We start from the raw sequence: 19,774 nt of genomic DNA, 5'->3' as shown, positions 1-19,774 counted from the left end.
ATCCTTTGGCCTCTCTTGGGAAGTGGTATCTGTAGGTATTTCCACACTAAAGGGGCAGTGGGATGGAGCACTGTGCATCACAACTGTGTCTGTTTGTCTGTTCTGACAGCCTTGGGGTGCAGCTGGAGTCTGGGTATCCCCAGGATGAAATGGAGTTGCTGGTTGTAAACCCAGCAGCACTGAGCTGAACCCAGCCCTTGCAGTCCCAGCCCTTTGTCAACACCCATCCAGGCTCCAGCCATGTGGTGGCTCTATGTGCTCCAGCCTGCCATGTCCTTCTGGTTTCTTTACTGCTCAGCTCAGCCGTTGTTATTGTGGGGAGAAGTAACGAGTTTTCACAAGGTCTGTCACAGTTTCTTCGCCAGGGACCAACAGTTGGCCCAATGGCTGCCTGGAAGGTGCTGGGTGAGAGCTATGGGGCTGTTTGTCATCCCCAGAGGGCTCCCCAGCTTCACCATGCTCTTCTCTGGCCAAGTATGCCCACAGTATCGCCCTTCACAGCTAAACTCTTCTGTCTTCCAAACACTGGTGCATCCCAAAACCATACCAGCAGCCGGCAGCAGAGGTGTTGTCTACATCCTCCTCTCATCTCAGTCTCACCTCCTCCTGTCCCCATCCATGACCCCAAGTTCCAGGTTGGCAGTGGGGATGCAGCAGCAGCAGCCCCCTTAGTGACACCAACATCCTGATGGGTTGCATCAGTGTCCTGGAGAGCAACATTTCAGCATTGAAGCTCAAGTCCACATTGCTCAGTGACAGCAATCCCAGGCAGGGGCAAGCCAACCCCTGGGCAGCAAGCCTTCTGCCACCACCTTCCTCCCTGGCATTCCCCATGCTCCAGGTCCAGCCTCTCCTTGCTGTCTTCACCCAGACCCTATCACCTCATCTTGTCCCTTCAAAACAGGTATTATTATAGATACAATATTTTATGTTCCTATTGTAAAGTGCTGAAAGATGTGAAACAAAAGGTATTAAGTACAATCAAAGAGCAGAAAGCCTGTGTCAACTAGACTTGCAGGAGAGATAAGAGGTTTTACCTGGTTTCCGTCCATATGATAGCCTGCACATGGCATGGCCTCGAGAGCACGAAAAGGGAAATGAACACCAAAGGATGCCATCCCTGCCTGTGCCCAGCTCAGCAAACATGAAAAGAAAGGTCTCATTGCAGGACAAACCCCCACTGAACTCCCGAGCAATGGATAATGCCAACCTGCAGCCGAATAAAACATTAAAAGCCTCCGATAAGAAAAGGCAGGGACAAATTAGTTATACATCACCACCACCTGCTGGGTATCACAAGAAGGATTCCCCAGCCACTGCCACCCTTCCAGGCAAGGTTACCCGAAAAAGTGTGCAGGACCCCCCAAAAGCAGCTGCCTACCTGTCCGGCAGATAACACAACGTGAGGAGAGCGGTTCCCCATCAGCAGCTTGTGAGCACAGGGATTTAAAAGCATGTGTGAAGCCAATCTTCTTTGTTACTGCATCAATCCCAGGCAAAATAACAGACGGCTGGTAGAGGATGGGATTAATAAAGAGTTAAAGAAAGGTAAAATAATTAGGGTCCCACTCATGGGGCATATGGAGAATGGGGCTCGTCAGAGCAGCTTGCTCTAATTTTTCATGGAGATTACAAATTTGGTGGAGAGAGATAATAGCATTGCTATAATGTACTTAGGCTCTTGTAAGCCATTTGATCTGCCCCTGCCTGACACTCTGATTAATAAACCAGAGCAATAGCGAATCAACATGGCACACGAGATGTGCAGAAAAACAGCAAATGAGGACACCCAAATGGGATTAAAGAAGAGAAACAGCCCCAAAGAGAGCATTTCCTGGGGCCTCCCCAAGTCCTGTCCATCACATGTGCACATGGAATGCAAGAAAGAAGATGCAAGCATCCTGCAAGTGGAGACAGCATGGGATGCACTGACAGGGCGGGTGCCCTGGCTGGCGGCAGCAGCTCTGCAGAACATCTGGATGCTGCCCCATAGGATGTTCAGCTCAGCCTTTGGGCTGTTAGAGCTGAAAAGTTTATTGCATCCCTGGTTGTAAAGCAGGATCATGCCAAAGCAAAGGAAAACTGTCTCCAACCCCAGTGAGGGTGCATTACCAGGACCGGGGTTTGGCAGGGGGGGATGTGCTGATGTGAGGCCCTGCCAGGAAGAGCACAGTGGATTGCACCCAGCAACCCTCCATCCACACTGCCCCTTCACAGACCCAAATCCCCTCACTTCAGAGGATCTCAAGCAGTAATCAGAAGCAGCTGCTGTTGAAGCTTTACACTCAGACCAGTGGGCTGCCCTCCTTCTCAGAGAGTTACATGACATGAGAGATGCTAAATGACAAGGAAGATAATGAGGAATTGGGGAATGCTGTGCCAGAGATGTCGGCTGCCCCATCTCACTTCTTCCGTTCAGCCCATCAGAGACCCACCACACCAGAGCCCTCCCCACCACCTCGGACATCAGCCTTGTACTGAATTTGCCTTGCTACCCCAGGAGTCCTCCCCAGAGCTCTCGAGAAATACCCAAACCAAATTCCCTCCACCCACAGCTCCCACAACCCCTCCACTCCTGCCCTTTCCCTTGGGAACGGCCAGGAACTTTGGACAGATATGCTTTTTCATCCAGAAAATGCCAGTTCATCAAAACACTTCCTAAGAAAAGGTCATTCGGAGGAATTTCTTTTTCCAAAAGCCTTCTGGAAAAAAAAAAAAAAAAAAAGAAAGAAAGGAAAGAGAAAGACATGTAAGGGTTTAACTATCCTGTTTCAACAGCTTTAAATGAAAAATAAATCTTCCCCCCCGCCCAGGTGCCAAATGACTTTTCATTTGGAAATGGAAGATTGTTATCGTTCTTCAAAAAAAAAAAAAAAAATCAAATAGAAAAGGATGAAATCAAAAGAAAATCTCTGGAAAAAGTTGAAGTGAAACACTCAGCTCAGTCAAACGCAGCAAGCGGAAGCTGGGCTGCACTTCGCCAGGTTCCCTGGGGTGGCTTTCATCCCATCTCAGGGAAGGACAGGACTTCCAAGTCTTGACAAGAACCCCCAGGACAGTGAGTCTGGTTCCCCATCCCAGCACGGGCTTGTGGGACACAGAGACATAGACAAACATCTTCTAACCCATGTGCTTGCCAGGAGCAGAGACCCCACAACTCGTTTTATGTCAGAGCAGCAGAGCTTCGTAGGCTGGAAGTGGTGATGGGAGTGGAGCACCCCACTGGGATGGGTCTTGCCAAGGGTGCAGAGCAGCAGGGATGCCCAGGTGGGAAGCAGGGGGCTGGTGTTTCTGTTCCAGCCCCCCCATATGTGCTCGCAGCCCTCCGACATCATCCCCAGCCCTCAGCTGTTACAGTTTAGGCTGCGTGGGGAGCGGGAATGCCAGCAATCAGGCATCCAGAAGGGAATCCAGGCCCGGTTCAATATTGAAAGAAGAAGGGCTTTGAAAGGAGTACACTCATTTTCCTGTTTCGTCCTTTGCCAAGAAAACCAGGGGGATGGAGGAAGGGGCGAAGGGGTGGGGGGAGCAGTGGAAAAAATGTCTTGGCTGGGCCTTCTCTGCCTTTTATCTCGTGGGCAGCCTGCCGAGACGGGGTCTTCCCCCCGCTGAGCCCGCTGGCAGATCAAATGAAAGGAGAGAAGAGTTATAACCCCCCCGCTTTCCCCCCCCCTTGGCCTCCTCCCTGCGAGGAAAAGGAAAGGAGGAAAGAGCAAACAGCACCACGATGCCAACAGTTCCCACCCCAGCTGGAGAGCAACCCGTCAGCTCCCCAGGATCCATGGAAAGCCAAGATGTATCCCCCCAGTTGGCAAAGGGAACCTCAGGGAGATCCAGATGTTGGTGATGGGGGAGACGTATCCCCATGGAGGGGATAGCACTTGATGGAAGGGGGAAGGTCAATGGTGGCCACAGAGAGCATCTCCCCAAGGTCCCTCTGTGCCCATTCCTTCATTGTGCCAGACCTTTCAGAGCCAGCTTTGAGCAAATACCTTAATTAAATGCCTTTATTCCAAGGACTCCCTCTGTGTGTTTGTGTATTTATGGATTAGCAGTTAATACAGTAAGAGGCTTTATTGTAACTAAATTGATTTCTTCACCTTTTCTTTTTTTTCTTTCTTCTGTATTTTTCCCCCCTCTTCCTTCCCACCAGACTGTCCTCCCTCATCATAGGCTTTCACACAGGGACCCTCACCTTCACTGGTGACAGTAAGGGTGTGATGAGGATGCAATCACAGCAACACCCTATCCAGGGAGACCTGAAATCATGATGGTTATGTGCAAGGGGTGTTCACATTGGCAGGCTCCATCCAAAGCCAGTCCAAGCACACTGCATTTTCCAAGGCAACATGGCCACAAGTCACCAAAGGGAAACCTCAGCCCCAGCTCTACCTGCAGATCCCTGAGGATTGCTTGGTAGGGTTTGTGCAATCCCACCATCTTTTTCTTTCCAGTGCAATTCAACTTCCCTACACTGTAGTTCAATTTACAAGCCCATAGCACATTAGACCCATGCGCCGGGTGTTTAACTTGAAGTCTATGACTGCAACAGGTCCTCAAGGAAATCAAGAGCAAGGAAGATCACGGTTTGCTAGCCCATTGCTCAGTAGCCCCAGAACACTCTGAAAGCTCACAGTGTTCACAGCTTCTTGCTGTGGTTAATTAAAACAAAACTAGGCTGGTAAACACAGTCATTACCCAAGCTGGGACCTGGACATTACTCTGGGCTTCCCAGGATGGGCACAGACCTCTGCTGCACTTTCCTTCCCTTTTTTTCCTTTTCCTTTTCTATTTCCTTTTCCTTTCCTTCTCCCTGTCTCACTTCCTCTCCCTCTCTCTCTCCCCCTCCCTCTTTCTTCATCTTCCTCTTCTTTTTCCTTCCTCCTTTACTACTGCCTGCCAGCTCCTTACTTTTACTCCTCACGCCTCTTTCTTCTCTTCCCTCTTTCCTTCCCTCTCACCCCATGCCCCATGCTGACAGGCTGGCAGAGCTGTCCTCTCCCCTCCCTATCCCCAGGCAGCAGGAGCTGAAGCTGTAATTAAACTTGGCTGGGAAGAATGTGAATCAAATGCTGTTAAAAAGAAAAGAAACAAGGGTACCTGTGGGATTACGTGAGCCAGAAAAATGCAAAGCCGGCTTCCAGCCGCCCATAAAACAGATGCCGTCTCCTTTCCCATTGGCAGGGTTTGGCAGAGCACAGAAAAGGCTGGGAAGAGGATTTTTATGGGAGTTATTTATAGCCTGGGTGAATAGCAGTGTGCCTGTCAGTGGGTTTCTACATCTCATCCTATGCTGAGGTTGGGATGAGCAAAGGGTGCCAGCCTCGCCAGGTACCACCATGCTGGGTTTGAACAGCACCAGCAAACCTGAATACAGCCCTGAGCCCTGTCCAGCCCTTCCTGTGGGGATCAAAAGTGGAGAAATCAGGAGAAAAAATGGTGTGAAGGAGCAGCTAAGGGTGGCCGCTTGTCCTTCAGCAGCTTTGTCTTGGCCTATGTGCCCTGCATGGGGAAAAGCAACAGGCTGTTCCAGCCTGAGAGCCACCACAGCAGGACCATCCGCAGAATATTCACTATCCCTCTCTCCCTGATATCTTCACTCCCGGCCTAATGGCTTTTCCTGTCTTCCTTGGTTTGATGGAGACATCAGAGAAGCCTTTCCCCCTATTTGCACCAGGAGCCGGCACAGAGATTCACCCCTTCATGAACAAAATCAGTTCAAAACCATCGCCAAACTCCAAGCAAAGCTCCAAAGTTGGCACTTCAAGAAGCACATTCATTAAATAAAGGGGAGAGGGAGAGGTGGAGAAAAAGAAAAGGGAGAGAGGAGGGGGAAGGAAAAAAAAAGATTACCTTGCTGAATTAATCAGGCTTCACTGTAATGTTCAGCCTCGGATTTTATTTCCTGTAATAAGCCCATTAATACGGGTGTCTATAGCAGGGGGCTTTTAGCAGCAGGCACCATTAGTGTAACGAGGAAGGGCTAATAGAGTTTTATTGGAATTTTTACTCCGACATCACAGCCTTTTAAAACAGCTGTCTCAATAGGCATTATTATTCTGATTAATGTTTAGACAGCACAAATCATAGCGATGCCCTTGGTGTCCCGCAGGTTTTATCATAATCATCCCCAGTCCCCAATGCATCAGCTAGTCCTCAGGGGGCAGAATTTTAGACCCTTGCAGGGGCTGAGGGTCATTCCTTTTCTCTAGTGCCAATGTATTGGCTACTTCTGAAGGGGCCTACTGGGAGTGTGATGGAGCAGGGTTCTGCTACAGCTGGAACCAGCCAGGTGCTTTCTGAGCATCTCTGATCCTCAGGGGAATTCAAAAGCAGGAAGGGTTAAAAAGCAAGGTGACATGCTGGGCATCCATTCTGGCTTCACTCTCACTCTGTTTCTTGTCCATGTGAGAATTCAACTTTTTTTTTAATAATTTAATTTGATTTAATTTACATCATTCAGTCATAGAATTATAGAATCATAGAATCATAAAATCGTTTGGGTTGGAAGGAGCCTTAAAGCTCACCCAGTTCCAACCCCCTGCCATGGGCAGGGACACCTTCCACTAGAGCAGATTGCTCCAAGCCCCGTCCAATCTGGCCTCAAGCACTGCGAGGGATGGGGCAGCCACAGCTTCTTTGGGCACCCTGTGCCAGCATCTCAGCACCCTCACAGGGGAAAACTGCCTTATATCCAAGCTAAATCTCCCCTCTGTCAGGTTAAAGCCTTTCCCCTTGTCCTGTCACTATGGGCTCTTGTCCAAAAGCCCTCTCCAGATTTCTTGTCATCTGCTTTTAGACCTGCTCTAAGGTCTCCCCAGAGCCTTCTCTTCTCCAGGTTGAACAAACCCAGCTCTCTCAACCTGTCTCCATAGGAGAGGTGCTCCAGCTCTTGGAGCATCTTCATGGCCTTCTCTGACTCGTTGCAACAGATCCACATCCTTCTGATGCTGGTGGCCCCAGAGCTGGGCACAGGACTGCAGGTGGGGTCTCACAAGAGCAGGGTAGGGGTGAAGAATCACCTCCCTCGATGACCTGGTCACGCTCCTTTTGAGGCAGCCCAGGATGCAGTTGGCTTTCTGGGCTGCGAGCTCACACTGCGTAGTCATGTACAGCTTTTTATCAACCAACACCCCCAAGTCCTTCTCCTCAGGGCTGTTCTCAATACATTCTGCACCCAGCATGTAGTTGTGTTTGGGATTGTCCTGCCCCATGTGCAGGACCTTGCACTTGGCTTTCTTGAACTTCATGAGGCTTGCACTGACCCACCTCTCAAGCCTGTCCAGATCCCTCTGGATGGCATCCCTTCCTTCCAAGCTGTGACTGTGCCACACAGCTTGGTGTCTCCACTTGGACTCCAAGCCATTGACCACAATGCTCTGGATGCAACAGTTCAGCCAATTCCTTATCCACTGTGTAGTCCACTGGAATCCATGTCTCTCCAGTTTAGAGAGGACATCGTGTGAATTAAGTATTGCATTGGCAGTTTGGGCGCACAAACCCAGCAATTTGCAGGACAGCATGGTTTCAGGGCAGCAGCCAGACCCAGGAACAGGTTTTCGTCATATCCTCACAACCCATGCCAGGTGGTATGGAGCCAGGTCCAAGCCAGAGGCACCACAAGAGTCCCAAATCAGGGGTGTCACACTGGTCCTCATACAGCCCAGGAGCATCTGCAGAGCTGGCACAAGGGTTCCTACTGCCTAGTCAGCTGAGGTGGACGTGGTCTGGCCGCTGTGTTATTGATCCTATTTGAGCCATGGGGAAACTGAGGCACAGGGAAGGGCAGCAACTTGCCCACAGCGACAACAAGGCAGCCCAGAGGATTACTGCCTTCCAGCTCAAGCACATAACCCAGAGGGAGCAGACAAGCTGCCACGGGTTATAGACAATTGTGAGCAAAATAAGCAAGGGATTAAACACCAAAAGCAAACAGGCTACAAACGCACTTTTGTTTTTATCTGTCACGGTTTTTTTTACTGTGGTAATTTATGAGGACTTCTTATTGCAATTGAGCATGGGGAGCAGCAGCTGGTTCATCCCAGCTCCGGTCGTACCCTGCAGGCTTGATCCAGCTTGGGTGCACTGGAGCAGGTGGTTTGGCTTGCAGCTGAGCAAGGGAGCCTGAGGGCACTGGGCGGGCAGCAGACCTACTAATTACTTTCTCATTAGCATCTAATTAGAATATGTCTACCCTCTCCACTCTCCCAAGGGCTGTGCCAGGAGTCACCTTGTGCCCAGACAAAGCTCAGGGAGTGACTTTCCACCCTGGATCCATGCTGGCACTGCCATGTCTCGCTGCTCCCAGGTCTTTGTTACTGACTCCTCAGCATCACTGAAGATAATTAGCAAAAATGTACGGCTTCCTTCTCTGGAACATCAGGATGAAGGGGATTCTCCTTCCCAGTGGCCACTGGGCAGGTGCAGATGTTTGTGAGCTTTCACAGCTGGCTCCAGCAGCAGGGGGTACCAAGCACAGCTGGGATGCCTGATATTGCCCATGCCAGGATCCAACTGGATTTAACAATGATCCTGGGTCCTGCAAGGGCTCCTGCCTTCTCCCAGCATCTTTCCTACTGGTGGATAACGCTCTTTAGTGTTCAAGCATGTCAGCTGTGCAGCCCCCTGCCCTCCCATCTGTACCTGCTTCCCTCCCTCCCGTGGGTTTTAGATGAATCCAGCAGGAATCCAGACCCTTCTGGAATTTCTCTTGCTTTAAACAGAGACCCTAGCCCCACGGTGGAGTCCCACAATAGGAGAAAGTCTCAAAATCACATGCAATGGCAGGTCTCCATTGCTGGGAGCCAAGCCTTCCCAACCTTGGGCATGCAGAAATTTCAGGGGGAGCTGGGGGAATCCACTGCTCTGTGACCACATGGACGCTGCAATGTGATGGTATTTCATGATCCAAACAATAAACAAGTTAAATTCCACCCATCCTAAAGACCATGCGGATCCCATGGCTCTCTGCTGCTGGCAGGCAGCATCCAGGCGTCCCACTGTGTCCACCAGGGACCAGCAGCCCTTCCACGAAACATGGTCCCGAGAGCTCTGAGGACTGAGGGAGGTCTCAGTGACCGTCAGCAGAGGAAGAAAACAGCAGCTGGCTGAGGCATGGGTAAGTCACCTCCAAAATTGCTTCCTGCTGGTCTCAGCCTTTTGGAAAGCCCCTTCCAAAGCAGCTGCCAAGCCCCATCCATGCTCCAAGCAGCCCAGGACAAACTGGGTGCTGTTTGCTGCCCAAGGATTTGCTCCCGTGCTCCTGTGTGTCTGTCTAAGCCAAGAACTAGAAGGGGTTTGGGGTCTGATTCTCATTCTCATGGCATAGCAGGTCTCCCTGCAGCATGAAGCCGTCTGCTGCAGGGCACCAGGGTGTTTAGCATCTGCTTAACGTTTTTAATTGTTTTCATGTTCAGTGCCTAATGCTGTCTTTCTAGAAAGAAACAGGAGGGATTTAGCCATCCCTCCCTCCCTGCTTTCCTCCTCCTTCTCCTTCCTCCCTCTCTTCCTGCATTTCTTCCCTCCTTTACATCCTCCCTTCCTCCCTGCCTCCCTCACTTGCTTCCTCCCTTCCTTCTCTTCTCCCTCCCTAAAAATGTACTAATTTCTTCCTTATTACATTCCTAAAAGCCCCATTCAGATAAATGCAGCAGCAGGCAAGGAGAAACTCAACAATAAGGGTAAAACCAACAGTAAAACTGGAATGAAATGACAGCCATAAACCCAGTACCAGGAGGAACAGTAAAACTGCAGTTTGGCAGGAGCCAGCAGGCCTGCACTAATAACTTTTTTTTCCTGATTAAAACACTCTGGTCACAGATTAACTTCCTTTGCTCAATATTTACTGTCTCACCTGCGCTGAGAGGCAGGGAAGAGAGGAAGAGGGGTGGACATGACTGGGGACTCAGGATCTGCAGCAGGTCTGCGTGCAGTTCTGCAGCCATTGGGAGCTGCCTAGGACATGGACACACACCCAACGGTGATGAACACACCTCTAGCAGTTACCCTCCATTGATCACTGCCAGTAATGATGGTACTCACACCAACAGTCTCTGTTTGCCGGGGCAGAATCCCAGAGTAGCATCCCAGGACTTGGCCATGGCTGCAGAAGGAGTCAGCGTCAGAGCTGGAGATGCTCTGGGTCTCTCAGGCATGCAGGACAGGGGCAGTGATGGGGACAAGCACTGCTGCAACACGGTCGAGCATACTGGTTTGTCTCACTTGAGCCAAAGTCCCAGCAACTCTGGGAAAACCACATCCCTTGGAAGACTGACCTATCTGTTTCAGTGGCGTCAGAAAAAAGGATGGAAATAAGGCTAAAATCCTGGCCATCTCCCCTATGGCATCTGTACATCTCCTTATCTCCCACTGGGCTTATCACTGGCTCCTTGAGGAGCACAGGATGTGCCAGCCCGGAGCAGAAGCACCACAGCCCTTTGCTAATCACTCACAGCCCTGTTAACACACCACAGAGGGAGCAAACGCCTCCGTTGGATCTCAGTGCATTTTTAATGTCGTAATTCCACACTTAAGTTCCAACGCGGCTCCTCTCACTCCCCTCGTTGCCTGTTCTGCTCATCCTTCCAAAGCAGCTCAGGGCATGGATTGTGACGGATGTATTCACCCTGATGCTGGGGAACTGGAGCTCAGAACAAGGGTGATCCCATTGCAGGGACACTTTTCCTGGGATTTCCAGCAGCTGCCAGGCAAAAGTTAAACAACTTCAAGGCACATCTCAACACAGAATCCCAAAAGGCCTCAGTTTCCCTTTGATGCTGCCAAGTCAGGAGCAACAGCTGGGTATCCCACAGTCCCTCTATACCACCATCCCACACCCAGCTAGATGTTTTTGATGTCCTCATTATAAATAACTTTTTGATTATAACTGGACTTTACCAAAACATAAAAGGCTTCCAGGCACAGCTACAGGTTGGGCAGAGAAGGGATTCAGAGCAGCCCTGCAGAGAAGGACTTGGGGGTGTTGGTCGATAAGAAAATGGATATGAGCCAGCTTCAGTGTGCGCTCGCAGCCCAGAAAGCAACCGTATCCTGGGCTGCATCAAGAGAAGCGTGACCAGCAGGTCGAAGGAGGTGATCCTGCCCCTCTGCTCTGCTCTCATGAGACCTCACTTGGAGTATTGTGTGCAGTTCTGGTGTCCTCAACATAAAAAGGACACGGAACTGTTGGAAAAAGTTCGTATGAGGGCCACGAGGATGATCAGGGGATTGGAGCACCTCCCGTATGAAGATAGGCTGAGAAAGTTGGGGCTGTTCAGCCTGGAGAAGAGAAGGCTGTGTGGAGACCTCAGAGCAGCCTTCCAGTATTTGAAGGGGGCCTACAAGGATGTTGGGGAGGGACTCTTCATCAGGGACTGTAGTGACAGGACAAGGGGTAACGTTTCAAACTTAAACAGGGGAAGATTAGATTGGATATAAGGAAGAAATTCTTTACTGTGAGGGTGGTGAGGCACTGGAATGGGTTGCCCAGGGAGGTTGTGAATGCTCCATCCTTGGCGGTGTTCAAGGCCAGGTTGGATAAGGCCTTGGGTGACATGGCTTAGTGTGGGTTGTCCCTGCCCATGGCAGGGGGATTGGAACTTGATGATCTTAAGGTCCTTTCCAACCCTACTATTCTATGATTCTCTGATTCAGGGCTTTACAGGACGTCACGGATAGGTCTATGAATTGCAATGACTTTACATCCCCAGTAGCTCCATTCACATCAGCCCTGTTCACACCAACCCAATGCCTCCCCATGACACAGGGAAGGCTCATTGCTCCCTTCCAGCCTTTCACACCCCTCCCAGAAGCTGAAAATACTGGGGCAAGAAAGGGTGGATCCATCATGAGGAATGGGGAACTCAGCATAGCCAGGGTCCTGTTCCTACACCGACCCTGCTGTATCTCTGCTCCTCCTTCACCTGCTGCCGAGTCCATCCTGGATGTTTCAGATGGTTTATGAGGAGGGGGAAATCTAATTTTTATCAAAAAAAAAAAGAGGTAATTAATTCTCAGTCCACCTCCAATCTATTTTAGCAGCAGCTAAACTCCAGCAGCCGCTACCTGCTGGGGACAGCATCCCAGCACGGGTACCAGCGCTCCTTGGCACGCGCCGCATCCCCAGCCTCCATCCTAAATCACAACACAACAAACAGGCTGTTCATTAGGCGCTGTTTAATTAAGCAATATGGATCCTGCCTCGATATTTACAATCCCACTTGCTCTGATTTATTAGAGAGAGAGAGTCTCGTTTTTAAAAGACGACGACTGTAAAGTTTAATACCGCTTGACTTACTGCGAGTTTCATTTACAGCCCCGGGCCGAGGCGATGCAGCCAAGGCTCAGAGCCGGTGGGCTATTAAATCACAGCTAACTGCGCATGCAAGGAGATGACTAGCTTCGTTACAACCGGTTCAGCGGCTAATTATCCCAATCTGGATTCACACATTTAAGTCAATTCATTGCCGCTTTTCCAGGGCCCTGGGGAAAACGCGGAAGTTCGGAGGTTGGAGTGAAGGCACTTGTTGCGATGAGAAAGGCTGAGAGTTGTGATGGGGATGGTTGCAGAGCCCAGACAGACTCTGCTTATAGCAGGAGGGAAGAAAACTGCTTGCAAGAGGCCAGACTCTGAGCTGGGCACCCCAGCATGCTATGCAGGGGGTACAATGTGTACAATGATGGCTCCAAGATCAAGGGTCTTCCCCAAACCCACCAACCCCTCCTCAAACACCCTGGGCATGTGGAGAGGGTGAGTGGTGAGCTGGCTTATGGGCTCTGGAATGGGGTGACTGGGGATGAGGATGGGGACAGCATGCAGGAAGGACACATGCAGCCTGGCTCTGACCCCCACACTGTGGCCCTTCTCCCTGCTCCAGCTTCATACGTAGGGATGGGGAAAAGATGCACAGATGGCGTAGGGGGGGCACAGCCCTCCCCAAAAATTGTCATCTTGTAGGTAGGTGAAAAGCGTTTCTCTTTTCACAAGGTATTTCCAACCCCCAGGAGCCCACTCACAGATTTTGACAAGGCCTCATTAAAGAGTTATGAGAATGGCTCTTTAGCGACAAATAGAAGATTATTCCTGCAAAGAAAATGATGGCAAATGGCACTGCGCATTCCCCCACATCAGCTGTGTGGCATCACCATCCAGGAGCTACCTCAGGACAGTCCTGGGGCTTCCCTAGGGGAAGGGTCTGCAGTGGGGGACAGCACAGAGCTGGTTGCAGCATCCCTCAGCTCAGCCTAGGGACCAGGCTGCCGCTGTCCCACATCACTGGTGGGCACAGGAAAGGGGAAAGAGGACAGCTCCTTGCTGCATACCCACAGCCCTGCACAGCAGCCCCAGAACCTGCAGCAGGCAGGACAAGGGCTGCACCCCGGTAGCTTCAGGCAGAGAGAAGAAAGAGGAGCAGCTCCGGAGCCAAGTATTCTCTCCAGAAGCATCCATGCAGCAAGTTTGCCAGGCCTCAGCCCTCTCCAGGAGCTGGTTAAGCCTTGGGCAGCATCAATTCCTCCCTGCTTCCCACTCCACCCCAAGCCTGCAGCGCTGAGACACAGGCTGAGAGCTCCCCCCAGGGAGGAAGAGGAGACAACGCAGAGATTAAGGACAGCAGCAAGCAGCATGGGGCTGCCAGCACATCCCCTGCAGCCGTCACTGTTATTCCCCCAGCAGCTGTGGTCCCTACCAGAGACCCCCAAACCTCCCACCCAGGGCCAAGAGGGTACAGGCAGAGGAACTTTGCTTCCAGGTTTTATTGACTAGGGGGATCTGTGTTCCTCCACAGATAGGCAGCACTCCCAGTCCCACCAGTAAGACAGGAATGGTAAGGAAGGTAAGACCTTTAGTGGTGGTAGGAGCATGCTGTGGAGGCAGAAGAGATAGGGAAAGAGACAGAGAGAACAGCACCACCTGTGTGATGATGCCACAAGATTAGGACTGGGGCATCCCAACCGGCAAAACCAGTCCCTAAGTGGAGACAAGCCATGACAAGGCTCAGGAGAAGCTGGAGATCAGCAGGCTCACAAGTGACACGAGTTGCCAGGCCTCAGCTCTCACCATGCCCAGCTGATGCCTCTTCCTGGCCTCATCAAGCACAGTGAGGGCTGGCTCTGCTGCTCCCCATCATGACATCTCCTCGGCCCTCTGCTTGTAGTGCACCTCGGGGAGGCTCCTCAGGCGCTCAGCCGCCTGTGGGACACAGCACAAGGGACAATCAGTGGCCAGTCCCGGGGATGGCCTTGTCACAGGACCCCCTGTTCCCCACAATCCCCCCTGAGTTGTGCTCACCTGCTCTGGGGTGAGATCCCGCTGTGCCTGTGCCAGCATCTCATAGCCCACCATGAACTTGCGGATAGTGGCAGAGCGGAGCAGAGGGGGGTAGTAGTGGGCATGGAGCTGCCAGTGCCTGCAGTCCTCCTCCAGGTAGGGACCTGTGGGGGCTCCTGGCAGGGGTGCACCACTCCATGAGCCCCATGGATAAGCCCCGTGGATAAGAGGATTGTGGGGGTCCCCAACCATGTCACTCACCGTGCCAGCCCATGGAGTAGGGGAAGGAGACTTCAAAGAGGTTGTCGTACTTGACGAGCAGCCTCTTCATGATGGAGGCCAGGCCTGCAAAGGAGTGCTAGGGAGTCACAACTCAAGCCGGCCACCCCCCTCCAAGGGCAGACAGCACACCAGGCTGGAGGAGTCAACCTCAGCACCCCTCGCCATAGTGGACATTGGTGACAAGCAGGAGGGATGCACTTGGCCAGTTCCTCCTCTCTCCACCCAAGCAACATGGTGGGAGTCCCCAATCCTCAACAGCCACTGTCCCAGAAGTATGGAGCACCATGTGCTCCACCACCCCAAACAGGAAACTAGAACCTCCACCAGTACTGGCTGTGCCTGGATACCCAGCTCTTATCCTAGCAAGATGGGGGTGCCAGTTCTGCCCCCCAAGCCAAGCCCAGCAGCTAGAGGGTACATGGACCCACAGAGCTGCTTCCTAATGAAGGCCAATCCCAAAGGACATGGGATAGGGGATAAGAACCACTCACTGTCCCTCTCGCCCTCATGGAGGTCCTGGAGGCGGCAGACGTGGCGACGCGGCAGCAGCAGGGTCTGGTAGGGCCAGGTAGCCCAGTACGGCACCACCACCAGCCAGTCCCTGTTCTCCACCACCAGCCGCTCCTGCAGGACATGGCGCTCCATGGGGACACACGCAGCCCCAAAGCCGTGGGGATGGGCGCTCCCAGGGTCCCACCCCAGCACGTATCCAGGTCCCAGGGAAGGGATACTGACAACAGGCACGTCCTCACCTTCCGATGAGCCTCCTGCTCAGCGTACTCCAGCAGCATGGGCACACCGTGCTGGCTCAGGTGCTGCTGCTGGGTCCGGTCCTCCAGGCGCGCCTCATTCGGCAGGAAGCTACTGGCCCATACCTAGGGGGGACATGGGGACACAGGTTACCTGCACCCTGCATTTATAGGGGTGCCGCAGACACACTCCCCATCCGCAGGTCCGTGCTGCCACCAGGTGGAGAGTCTGACATGTGGTACCACAAGGGACAGTCATAAGGAGGGAAGGTGACAGGACAGGTATGAGGGTATCCTGCAAAAAGCCCTGGGACCAGCGCGGGGGGATTCCCATTCACATCTTGTCCTTTGGTTTATTGTAGGGCAGCCCGCAGGGACTCACAGTTAAGGCAGGTCAGGGTGGGACAGCCTCACCTGGCAGTGGGGGTGCGGGTTGGAGCACCCCATCATAGCTCCCTTGTTCTCGAAGATCTGTGGAAGAAGAGGTGCAGCCAGCAGGTCCCAGCCCCAGGGTCCATAGTGTCCCTGCACACCAGGAGAGCATCCCAAAGGAGACCAGAGCCTCACATCCATCCAAAAAGGCCCAAAGGGGCACAAGGCAGGGATACGGATGGTCCCAACCTCAAATACTGCCAGAGCATCCATTGCTGGCCCCCTGCCTCCACCCAAGCCCCCCAGGGCAGGGAGAGAAGGGCAGCCCCCACCAGCCCCGGACCTGGACCCAGGGGTAGGAGGCACCCAGCTCAGCCGCCAGCTCTGCCCATGCATCGATGACAGCCCGGATCTCTGCCAGGGACATGAGAGGCAGCGTCAGGTCCGACCAGGGGTGGAAGCACATCACCTTGCTGCAGAGGAAACACACACGGCTGGGACTGCGGGGCATCTCTGGGGACACCCCCCAGTCCTGTCGAGTGCAGTGGAACCAGGGAGAGGGATGAGACCCCCAAAATGCAGGTGTGTGCAGAAACGGCAGCACAAGGAGAGGAACAAGCTCACTACAGCTTCATCCCATTGATCCTGGCTGACATCATGGACCAGACCCCCTAGAGCCATGGATGTACTTACCACAACCCCCGGGCTGCTGCAGCTCGAAACAAGGGATGATCACTGTCACCTGGGGAAGGACAGAGAGTGGGGAAGGAGAGGATGCTGAAGGAGCACCTTTGCCCCTCCAGGCCACCCCACAGCCCCCCAAGTATCTCAGCCTGGGGGTCCCCATCAACATGCTCTCCCTCAGAATTTACCAGGCTCTGGAGCATCGGGCTGTAGGGCTGGGAAGTCATTTGGGAACACGAAGGTGCCCTCATACTGGGGGTTTACCTGCCAGGGCAAGAGATGGGATTAGAGGGGGCCACGGCAGTGGAGAGGGAGCCCGGATGCCTGGGTCCTTGGTGGTACCTCGCCATTGGCCCGTGTCGCCCCGGGGCAGAGAGGGTTGTTGGGGTCCCAGCGGGGCACATCCTCGGGGGGCGGCTTCTCCAGCTGCCCCTGCCAGGGCCGCTTCACCCGGTGGGCCGATACCAGCACCCAGTCATCCCGCAGGGGGTTGTAACGAGCGTGCTGGTGCTCTGCGGGAAGACACCAGTGGGGCGTCAGGGAGGGAGAAACTCAGGGTGCAGACCCCACAATGGGCCTTGCACCCCCCACACCATGCCCCCCCAGCAAGAGGGTCTGCACCCCGCCTTATGCCCCTGTCAGCTTCACCCCTTCCTCCCTCTCTCAGTCCGCGGGGTTCACCGCTGCCACCCCGGTGCAAGGAGGGTCCCCGCAACCCCGCCTTCCGGGGATGGGCCGGGGGTCCGGAGGGAGCCAGCCCCGGCCGTACCGCTGGCACAGAAGCGGCCGCCCCCCTTCTCCTCCTCCCCCGACGGCGATGGCTCCATGCCACAGCGCTCCCGGAAGCCCCGACGGCAGCACCGCCCCTCCGCACCGTCCCCTTCCCTCCGCATCAGTCCCGCTGTGCTCCGCCCCGCCGCGCCGGCGCAGGGCCGCTGGTGGCCGGCCATGGCGTGTCGGCGGTGGGGGCGGTGCCGGTGGCCGTCCCGCTGCCGGCGGGGCGGAGCGGAGCGGGGCGGGCAGCATGGTGGTGGCGGGGCGGTGGGCGCTGCGGGCCGGGCTGGCGCTGGGCGCGCTGGCGCTGGTGCTGCAGGGGCTGCGGGGCTGGTTGGCCTCCAAGCGGTACGAGTTCACCCCCGCCGAGATCGCACAGCTCGCACGGCACCACGCGGGTACGCGGCGCCCCTCGGACGGGGCCCATCGGCCGTGGAGGGGGTGACGGGAGCGGGGATGGGAGCGGAGAGCGGCACCGGGAGTGCGGGGGAATGTGGCGGCGCTGGGGAAGGGAGCTGCAGGGGGGAATGGGATCATGGCGGGGATGGGACCGAGGTCAGAGAAGGGCCGGGAGGCTGGGACCGGGGCAGCAGCATGGGTATTGGGAAGGGATCAGTACCGGGGCATAGGGACAGAGGGTGGAATGGGGAAGTAGGACTGGAGGTTCGCGGCATCACCCAGCCCGGATAGGGCGGGATCGCTGGTAAAGCGGCTCTCGGTGCTGGGGCAGGTCAGGGGCAGAACCGATCCCCAACTAGGAGGGGGGGGCTGGCCCCATTCGACACAAGGTGTACAGTGGCAGCGGTGGGGCTGCGTGTCACCAGGGCAGGGACACTGTCACCTTGCTTGGGTTCCCCATGTTGCCCAGCACTTGGGGTGAGCCATAGGACTGGAGCACTTTGTACAGCGTGTCCTCCATCTAGGGAGCAGCCACAGGGGATGAAGGTTGGAGAGAGACGTCTTCCCTAGGCAGACCCCTCTAAGGATGTGTTGGGACCCTGTGGCTGTGGAGGGGATTGAGGGGGAGTGCTGGTAGCGCTCTGTGGCAGGGACTCACGGTGACCCCACTCACGGGTGCTGCAGGGCTGGACCATGAGCTGGCTTTCTCAAAGATCATTGTGGAGCTACGGAAGAAGCACCCCGGCCACATCCTGCCAGACGAGGACTTGCAGTGGGTGTTTGTGAACGCAGGTGGGTGGATGGGCTCCATGTGTCTCCTGCACGCCTCGCTCACTGAGTATGTGCTGCTCTTCGGGACGGCTGTTGACACCGGGGGCCACTCAGGTAAGCAGGGGGACAGGGCTGGTGGGCAAGGGGTTTCTCTGAGCTCTCTCCATTTATTCAGATACATCTGCCTTGGCTGTGGGGTACCCAGTGCATGGAGCCCACTGGTCCTTTTATGGGGTGTGGATGCTGGAAAACACTCTTTGCATGGGGACCATCCCCCATAGTGTCCCGCAGCACATGCAGGTCCCTGTGCATGCCGTGCTGGCTGGCCAGGACTGTCGGCATCCAGCTGGCAAGCAGTGGCAGGCATTGCATCTCCCAGCACTTCAGCAGGGAGGAAATGCCAAACACTGGAAATGATGGGGCTTAAGGACAGCAAAAAACCCCGGGCTGGTGGTATGCGACCAGTCAGACAGGCAGCCTGGGTACCAGACCCAGCTGTACTCCTCACTGAGTCAAGGCCCTGGGCATCCTTCTCACTGGAGGGCTGCTCTGTGGTTCCGCTCTGGGCTTTGAAGCTGTCCCAGGCATAGATTCACTGCGGCAGTGCTGTCTGTCCTCCTGCAGGTCGGTACTGGGCGGATATCTCTGACACCGTCATCTCGGGGACCTTTCGGCAGTGGAAGGAGGGGACCACCAGAAGTGAGATCTACTATCCAGGTAGGTGCAGCAGCCCTCTGAGCAGCATCCACATCCTGGGGCACAGCCACTCCACTGTCACTGAGCCTCTTCCTTTCAGCTGGCATAACCAAGAGCTCAGGATGGGGCAGTTCATGTCCCCAGAGGCACATCCCAGCATCTCAGTGAGTGCCAGTAAGAGAAAAGTGAGCAGGACTGGGGAGAGGTTGGGCTGCTCAGCCCTGCAGGTTCCGATCCCAGACATCTCCTCTTTGAGCATGATGCAGGGTAGCCGCTGGGAGCCGTGCTGGTTTTGTGTGTTGGCAGGGGACACCATCGTGCACCAGGCAGGAGAGGCCACGTCAGTGCAGTGGAGCGCGGGCACCTGGATGGTGGAGTACGGCCGGGGCTTCATCCCCTCCACGCTTGCCTTCGTCCTGGCTGACACCCTCTTCAGCACTCAGGACTTCGTCACCCTCTTCTACACCCTGCGTGTCTACGCCAAGGGCCTGCTTCTGGAAGCCAGTGCCTTCTTCAGCACCATGGGCTGCTGAGCTCAGCTGCCAGGGCGCCCTGCTGTGCACAGCTGGCTCCTCTCCTCCCAACCTTCCTCTCCTCCTCCTCTTCCTCCCTGAGCCCAGGCTCTAGCAGAGGCAGCAGGAGACCCCCCCTGTGCCTTCCCTACATTGCTCTGTTGTTCCCCGTGGGCCAGCTGGGTGCCAGGACAGAGGGACTGTGGTGGTCCCAGCAATACAGACCACCAGTTCTCTTCACTACCTGCCTCTTCCCCTCCTTTCAATTG

General features: G+C 54.5%; 2 protein-coding genes across 2 annotated transcripts; one reads left to right on the top strand and one right to left on the bottom strand.

The window, feature by feature from the left end:
• Window positions 1-14,122: 14,122 nt before the first annotated feature.
• Window positions 14,123-17,180, bottom strand: GALT (galactose-1-phosphate uridylyltransferase; the record flags this gene model as incomplete). The annotated part of the gene is made up of 11 exons (XM_080638053.1): window positions 14,123-14,188; window positions 14,288-14,442; window positions 14,528-14,611; window positions 15,040-15,172; window positions 15,301-15,423; window positions 15,712-15,768; window positions 16,013-16,142; window positions 16,363-16,411; window positions 16,542-16,617; window positions 16,696-16,865; window positions 17,123-17,180. The coding sequence occupies 11 exons, from the start codon at window positions 17,178-17,180 to the stop codon at window positions 14,123-14,125; spliced, it is 1,101 nt and encodes a 366-aa protein (XP_080494179.1).
• A 182-nt stretch (window positions 17,181-17,362) lies between these two features.
• On the top strand, window positions 17,363-19,526 carry SIGMAR1 (sigma non-opioid intracellular receptor 1; the record flags this gene model as incomplete). Its single annotated transcript, XM_080637749.1, has 4 exons — window positions 17,363-17,525; window positions 18,211-18,411; window positions 18,922-19,014; window positions 19,300-19,526. The coding sequence occupies exons 1-4, from the start codon at window positions 17,378-17,380 to the stop codon at window positions 19,524-19,526; spliced, it is 669 nt and encodes a 222-aa protein (XP_080493875.1). The 5' UTR covers window positions 17,363-17,377.
• Between the last annotated feature and the right edge of the window lie 248 nt (window positions 19,527-19,774).

The sequence above is a fragment of the Psittacula echo genome (assembly GCF_963264785.1).
Source record: "Psittacula echo genome assembly, chromosome: Z".
Classification (NCBI taxonomy): Eukaryota; Metazoa; Chordata; class Aves; order Psittaciformes; family Psittacidae; genus Psittacula; species Psittacula echo.
The sequence above is the reverse complement of the archived record's forward strand: the minus strand, read 5'-3'. Positions and strand labels throughout refer to the sequence as shown.